The sequence below is a fragment of the Delphinapterus leucas genome, chromosome 1 (assembly GCF_059928025.1).
Source record: "Delphinapterus leucas isolate spDelLeu-1000000601 "Yukka" chromosome 1, BTC_Dleu_Yukka2, whole genome shotgun sequence".
Lineage (NCBI taxonomy): Eukaryota > Metazoa > Chordata > Mammalia > Artiodactyla > Monodontidae > Delphinapterus > Delphinapterus leucas.
In genome coordinates, this window is record NC_143129.1 from 77,104,440 (window position 1) to 77,112,346 (window position 7,907).

A 7,907-nucleotide genomic window follows, 5' to 3' on the forward strand; every position below is an offset into this window, starting at 1 on the left:
CGGTTGAGAGCCCAGTCCGAGGGCTATAGCCCTCCGTCCGCCTCCTCATCCACCCACTGGCGCGGGAGCCAGCAATCTCGGGCCCTCTCAGCGAATTCTGGACCCGCCCACTGGGCTAGATCCAGAGGATGGGGTGGGAGTGGGGGTGGGGTGGTAATGCAGGGCCGGGGCTCAAGGCCCCCCAGGTGGGGTGGAGGGGGGGGCGGAGCGGGAGGCGGGACCACCTCATTCTTGGGCAAGGGCGGGTCCACAAAGGGTATAAAAGCTGCCCGCGCGAGAGCCCAGGCCGGCTTTAGGGTTGTCCTCGGACGAGTCCTGGTTCCTGAGTCTTACCATCCGGCGAAGGCGGCGGAGACATCTCTTTCGACTAAAGGACTCAGCGTCCAGTGCTCCAGCCGAAGGATCTAAGGGGACCGCCACTAGCACCGCCACCATGCCCAACTTCTCTGGCAACTGGAAGATCATCCGATCGGAGAACTTTGAGGATTTGCTCAAAGTTCTGGGTAAGGAGATTTTTGAGCGCCCGGGAGAGGAGAGGGGGCTCCGCCGAGGCCTCGGAGGTGGGTACGAGAAAGAAAGGGAAGTTGGAATCAGGGCGTGGGAAGCTGGGCGCCTGCATTCCCAGGAATAGGGGTCAGACGCCTGGGTCCCGGGGCGCTGAGCCCGAACACCTAAATCCTTCTTCCTCTGGCGGGGCGCCCACGGACGCCAACTCCTGCGGCGACTCAGCCTCTGAATCAAGTAGAAACCAGAAGCATGAGGTCGGTATTCCCTGGGGTGAGGCAGTGGGGTTCTCCGCAGTTCGGAAGCTGCAAACCCTGCATCCAGGCTGGGAGCCTGGGTCCCTACCCAGCCGAGCCTCCCACCCCCACCCCAGGCATTCCTGCCTCCTTCCCCTTGCCCCCCGCAGGTAACCCAATCCCCGGCCAGATTCCAGATCTCTCTGTGCGGGGCTCCACCCACCAGGTGATCCGTCACCGCTGGGCCCCCAGATCCCCCTTTCTTCCCCTTTCAGAACTTTTCCACTCTGCTCCCCCCACCCTCCATCTGTGAGACAAATATTTTCCTACAGCGAGCAGCTCCAGAATCCTAAACTCGCTCTGGATAATTATCACTTTCTTAGATTTCAACAAATGGCTTCGTGTGAAACCCCAGCCATCCCCTCCCTTTGAGAAAATCCGAATTCTCTTCTCCCTGCCTCCCTGGAGACGGGCTGCAGCCCAGCTAGGTCTGTTGGTTAAAGGTGGAGGAAGTTGAATCTACCCAGACTGCCCTTCCCAACTCCAGTGTGCCCTCTGGTGTCTGGGGAGGAGGGGTGGGGAAAGCCTGGGCCGGCTGGGGAGAGGGCTCTGCAAAGAGATGGAGGTTAGTCAAGGACCCAGCCACTGGGAAGCCACCTGGAAACCCTGGAGCCATCAATTTCTGAACTGAACAGAGAGACCCCAGCTGGAATGAGCAGAGGGCACCCTGTGTGGGGCCGGGGGCTGTAGAAATGAGCCAGGAACTAGGAAGGGGCTGGAATGCAGTGAGGAAAGCAGGGATTTCCATCCTTCCTTACCATTAGTTCTGCTTGCAGTCTGACCACAGTATTTCTTGTAATCATGTCAGCCTTTCTTGCCCTACCCTTGTTGAAATTAAAGATCCAGGACTTCCCTGGTGGTCCAATGGGGACCCCGCACTTCCAGTGCAGGGGGCCTGGGTTTGATTCCTGGTCGGAGAACTAGATCCCGCATGCATGCCTCATGCTGCAACCAAGATCCCGCGTGCCACCAAGATCCTGCCAAAGGATAACAATTTTCCCTTCAGAAAGCCTAGATGCCATTCCATCCCCCAACTTCTCTGGATTCTGGCCCCTCTCCCCAGTGGAGGAGGCAGTGGCCTGGCACACCCCCAGGCCCCAGCTGGAGGATAAGATCCCAAACCCAACCCTGTTGTCTGTCTGTCTTCAGTCTGTTTGTCCTCCCTGTGGGGTCTCTCAGAGCCACGTGCCCTCCTCAGGGCTTGCTGTGGGGCAGATTGAAAACAGACCCGTTAGACAAACACAGTCCTGAATCAGCCAACGTTGGCTGAGCCTGGCCCCAGCACCACAGGTACCAGAAGCTGGCTGGAGGGGTGTCTCCTCTGGACCTAGCCTTGCTTCCGCAGGAATCTCAGTCCCTTCTCACCCCTCTTTGTCCTATGCAAGAGTCTCTCTCCTGGGGAGGGATGCTCAGGTATTTGGGGGATACCCGTCCCATCCAGTATTATGGTTACGACACATAGCTAGCAGCTCCTGTTCCTATAACGGGAAAGATGGATAACGGATGGACTTCCCGGGTAGCACCAGAGAGCGAAGTAGTCTTTTTGTCCAAGGAGGTGGAGTGGGATATGTCTCTTTTACCAAGTCAATTAGTCCTGGGAACCTCAGTCATTTCTCCCTGGACCCAAGAGATTGGCAGCCAAGAAGTAGGCTCCTGGGGCTCCTGAGGGAGAGGGCTTCCTCCCACTCCCTTCTGTCTGGAATAGAGTGGGTCTGCTCTGGTGCCGAGGGGAAAGGGGATTTGTTTCTCTAGGGACCCAGGTCTGGAGGAGGGCCAGGGGGTCTGGACCGCATTGGGAGATAGGGAATCCCACTTGCCTGGCCCAGCCCAGCTTGGCCCCTCATCCCACCCATTGCTTCCCTGAAGCGTTCTGCTCCAGTTCAGGGCAGGAGGCCAGGCCAGGTGAAAGGTGTAGAGCTTGGACCTGGGCCCTGACTAGAGGTGCCTCCCTGCCTGCTTGACTTCCTGCCAGAGGGCTGCTCTCTCCGGCTCCTCCACTCCTTTTAAATAACTAGGGAATAGAGAGAAGGGGTCCAATCTGGGAAAGGATAGGGGGACAGGCACAGGGACTCTGAATCCACAGAGGCTGGATGAGAAGACCTGACCCCTGAAGTGGGGTGGGTGTTCCTGGAGTCGGGCCCACATCAGGGGAGGGGAGGGGAGTGTCCCTTTCTTGTTCCAGGAGGGCAGGTGGGCAGGAATCCGATGCAGGGAACTTTGTCTGGCTTTTTCTTTGCCTTCCTTTTATCAGTGAAAATAACAATAACAATAAGAGTAGCTATTGTTTCCCGAAAACATATAGATGTGCCTGGCACTGCGTGTGCTAGGGCCTAAACACACATCATCCCATGTGATAGGCTCTTGAAGAAGTTACTGTCTCCATTTTACAGTTGTGGAATCTAAGGCTCAGAGAGGTTAAGCCATTTGCCCAGGGTCACCCAGCCTGCAAGGGAGGGTGAGCCAGGTGGAAATCATGGCCTAATGGATCTTATTTCACAGCCGGTGGTGTCCCCAGGCTGCTGACCATTCTGTAGGGGGAAACAGCTGTCCCACCTCTTCCCCTGCTGAGAATCCCTGCTCCTTCTCATCCCGGGGAGGGACAGAGGCTCAGCAAATAAAGGCCACAAGACAGGGGAGGTGAGTGGGCAGAGAGGGAAGTGGCCCCTACTCCAGGACGTGAGTAGTGAGGCCTGGCCGGGGAAGGCCTGCCCTGCACGTGGGCGGGGGAGCAGACGCAGTGACTCTGATGAGCTCACCCCAGCAGATGGTCTCCAGCAGGATGGACAAAGGACCAAAAGTGAGGTGAATTGAGCCAAGGCGAGCTGTCGCAGGATGAGAGGAATAGGGGGAAGCTGCCCCCAAGAACCGAGTGAAGAGCTGAGACTTGGGGATCCCGATCCAGGGCTGCTGACTCATCCAGGTGGGGCCGTAGCTAGAAGCAGAACTCCCAAGGGCGGGGCACTGCCTCTCTGTCCCTCCTCCCTGAACCCACCAGCCATCAGGGCTGTACCACCTGCCCTCCCTTCAAGGTGCTTTCTTGGACACCCAGGCAGCTTGCCCCTCTTCCCAGCCGCTCACAGTTCAGCCTGCTCCTGCTGTCCCTGGGGAGAGTGTGAGCCAGGCACCTGGAGCACCCGTAAGAGTCGAGCCTCTCCTCTCCCTCCAGGGGTGAACGTGATGCTGAGGAAGATCGCCGTGGCTGCAGCATCCAAGCCAGCAGTGGAGATCAAACAGGAGGGAGACACTTTCTACATCAAAACCTCTACCACCGTGCGTACCACAGAGATCAACTTCAATATTGGAGAAGAGTTTGAGGAGCAGACTGTGGACGGGAGACCCTGTAAGGTGCGTGCCGGGACGGGGTCCCTCAGGCTCATGGCATCTATTGCCCTGCCTCTCAACATGACATTTTCCAGTCTTTTCCTAGAGTCTTTCCTCCAGTTCCAGTGGAGAAAGTCCCTAGATAGTGGTGGTGGGTAGGAAGGGGGTGCATCCCCTATACCTCTCACAGCATTGTCCCTGCTGTGGGCCCACCTCACTTGACCACCCTCTCATGCAGAGCCTGGTAAAATGGGAGAGTGAGAACAAAATGGTCTGCGAGCAGAGGCTTTTGAAGGGAGAGGGTCCCAAGACCTCCTGGACCAGAGAACTGACCAATGATGGAGAGCTGATCCTGGTAAGGCCTGCCTCCTCTCAGCTCAGAGCAAGCCCAGCGCTACCTTCAGAGATTTTCCGGGACATTCCAGGGTGCAGGAGATTTAAGAACAACTGTGGCTGGTCTCCCCGTCTCCTATGAGGCTGCTGGGGCAGGACTAGGCTGTTCCTGTCCCATACAGTGTCCTTGTGCAAACGTAAAAGGGTGTCCCTTCCATTTGGAACAAAGGACATGCGCTGAGAGGTCCCAACAGTTCTCCGCGGGGATCTTCCTGGCTTGGGGAGAAAGACTTAGGATGGACCCCTGGGGCTGTATTGTCCTCCATCCCATGATGCCCAGGCATTTTGTGACCAGCTCTTACCTGTCAGTCCTGAGCCAAGAAGTAGGTTTGGACCTGGAGGTCAAGCAGAGTACCTCCGCTCAACCCTCCTGCAACCAAGCACAGGACCCAGGCTAACAATGACTTCTCCCCTTTCAGACCATGACGGCGGACGACATCGTGTGCACCAGGGTCTACGTCCGAGAGTGAGTGGCTGTGGCCCAAGAGCCGCCAGAGCCTGCCACCAGCCCATGCTCCCTGCTTCACTGCCTCATGGGCTGCCCCTCCCCCATTCCTTCCTTCTAGGCTAGCTCTCCCCTCACCCCAGTCACTTCTGGGGGTGCTAGGATGCCTCCTGCAGGGGCTCTGCTTTTTTTGGCCCCTCCTCTCCTCCCATACACCAACAAAGTGGGATGGATGGCAGGACCCCAGATCATCCGTTCCAGAATCACTCCCCCCATCCCAAGTCAGCAGTCCCAGCCCCAACCAGCCCAGAGCACCGTCTCTCTCTTTTTCTGCAAGGGGACCTGAGGGCCCGACTGGGAAGACCGGCCCTCTGTCTTCCACTCTTTGTCCCTGTAGCCCATACAGTGTAGAATATTTATTGGTTAATTTTATTAAAATGTTTTAGAAAATAAAGCCTGTCTCTGGCTCATTGGGAAGGGGTTGGGTAAGTCACCTGAGTTCAACTTTGCCTCTAAACTGCAGTGTGAGAGAGTCGATGTTTCAGCAGCACCGGTGCGACTTACACACCTGGGAGGGAACCACCTTCCCTTCACCTTTCTCATCACCACCCCCTCATTTGCTGCTGAATCCATGAGCATCACCTTCACTTCCCCTCCTCCAGCCTCCTTTGTCTCCTGCTCTGGCTTCCAAGGCCACCAGGGCCCCCCTGACTCTGAGCTGGCACGCTGGGGAACTGATTCCCACCTTCTCCCATGATGGTGACACAGCTTCCTCCTCCTCCAATTGTTCCTTCTCTCTCCTCCAACCCCAATCTGTGGGCGACCCTGGGCCTGGCCTTGGCTTCCCACCTGGTTCCAGACGAGCTCGTCACCGCCCACAGGCTGGCCTTGCTCTTACCCAGGTATCCCCTGTGTCTGAGACAAACCCATCTCTGCCTTGAGATCCCTCACTCTGCCCCATCTGCCCTGTCTCCTGGGTCTTCCAGGCCCCTTGGGTCCTCCTCCCACTCACCTCACTGAGCCTCCACACTCAGGTCTGTCCCGTGTCTTCCCAAATTCCATCATCATCTCTCTCAAATGCCTGCCCTCCTTCCCCAGGCCAATGCCCTAGACCATGCTTTCTCACTGCTCACCTCCTAACTGGTTTGCCTGTTTGCTCTTTACATTATCATGCTGTGATAGGGCGAAATGAGCACAAGTGTTAGAATAAGAGAGGCTCAAATCCTGGTTCTGCCACTTGCTAGTTGTGTGACCTCAGACAAGTTACTTAGTGTCTCTGAGCTTCAGTTGTCTGGATTTTTTGTTTTTGTTTTCGTTTTGTTTTTGCGGTACGCGGGCCTCTCACTGTTGTGGCCTCTCCCGTTGCGGAGCACAGGCTCCGGACGCGCAGGCTCAGCGGCCATGGCTCACGGGCCCAGCCACTCCGCGGCATGTGGGATCTTCCTGGACCGGGGCACGAGCCCGTGTCCCCTGCATCCGCAGGCGGACTCTCAACCACTGCGCCACAAGGGAAGCCCCTTGTTTTTGTTTTTAATTGAAGTATAGTTGGTTTACAATATTGTGTTAGTTTCAGGTGTACAGCAAAGTGATTCGGATATATATATATATATTTTTTCAATTCTTTTCCATTTTAGGCTATTACAAAATACTGAATACAGTTCCCTGTGCTATACAGTAAATCCTTGTTGTTCACCTATTTTATATATGTTAGTGTGTATCTGTTATTCCCATACTCCTAAGTTATCCCTCCCCCATCCCCTTTCCCCTTTGGTAACCATAAATTTGTTTTCTATGTCTGTGAGTCTGTTTCTGTTTTGTAAACAAGTTCATTTGTATTATTATTTTTTTGGCCACACTGCCCGGCTTTCAGGATCTTAGTTCCCTGACCAGGGAGTGAGCCCTGGCCCCCTGCAGTGGAAGTGTGGAGTCCTAACCACTGAACCACCAGGGAATTCCCTGTATTATTTTTTAGATTTCACATATAAGTGATATATAATATTTGTCTTTCTCTGTCTGACTTACTTCACTTAGTATAATAATCACTACGTCCATCCATGTTGCTGCAAATGACAATATTTTATTCTTTTTTATGGCTGAGTAATATTCCATAGTATATATATATGTGTATATATATATATATATATATATATATATACACATATATATATACATGCCATATCTTCTTAGGCCAATCGTCCGTTGATGGGTACTTGGATTATTTTCCATGTCTTGGCTATTGTAAATAGTGCTGCTCTGAACATGGTGGGGGAGTACATGTATAGTTTTGAACTAAACACAAAATAATGTAATTCAATAGCTTATGTACTGGGAATTTTCAGCTGGGTCTAGCTTCAGGTATGGCTAAGTCCAGGGACCCAAACAAGTACATCAGCCTCTCCCTTTGCATCCATCTTGCTCACCTCTGTTTCTTTGTGCATTGGTCGCCTTCAATCCTATCACACAGAAATGTTCTCTAAGTCATAGGAAATTGGCTTCATATGCCCCAAGCTTACATGGTTACCGCTTGAGATCCAAAAACAAGTGGGACTCTCTCCCAGGGTCTATATCTTCAACATCCCAGAAGGACTCAGTCTGGTTCTGCTTATATCACATGACCATCCCTTGGACCCTTGGTCTAGTTGCTGTTGGCAAAGCAAGGGGCCCACTGATTGGCCAGGCCTGGACCTCATGCCACACCCATGGCCAAGGAACAGGTCTGGTTTGGTGATTAACAATCGCATCAGAATCCCATGGGATGGGAAGCAGCACTTTTCCAATGAAGAGGGCTGCTATGAGTCTCAGGCTTCTAATCTAGAAAACAGCAATTATATATAACATCTACCTCACAAGGGTGTTGTAATAGTTAAATAAAATAAATCTCATTACGTACATAGCACTTAGCAATAGTAAGCTCTTAGCATCTCTGATCTATCCTCCACAGTGCTGCC

General features: G+C 53.8%; 1 protein-coding gene across 4 annotated transcripts; it reads left to right on the forward strand.

Moving 5' to 3' along the window:
• The first annotated feature begins 232 nt into the window (after positions 1-232).
• CRABP2 (cellular retinoic acid binding protein 2) lies at positions 233-5,413 on the forward strand. Of its 4 annotated transcripts, none has more exons than XM_089913550.1 (4): positions 258-560; positions 3,967-4,145; positions 4,360-4,476; positions 4,934-5,413. In XM_089913550.1, exons 1-4 carry the CDS (start codon positions 434-436, stop codon positions 4,982-4,984), a joined length of 474 nt encoding a protein of 157 aa, XP_089769676.1. In that variant the 5' UTR covers positions 258-433; the 3' UTR covers positions 4,985-5,413. The 4 variants fall into 4 exon arrangements, with proteins under 4 accessions (XP_089769697.1, XP_089769676.1, XP_022415335.1 ...); XM_022559627.3 differs by having other exon boundaries at positions 262-503; XM_022559626.3 differs by lacking the exon at positions 258-560 and adding an exon at positions 3,583-3,720.
• Positions 5,414-7,907: the final 2,494 nt, after the last annotated feature.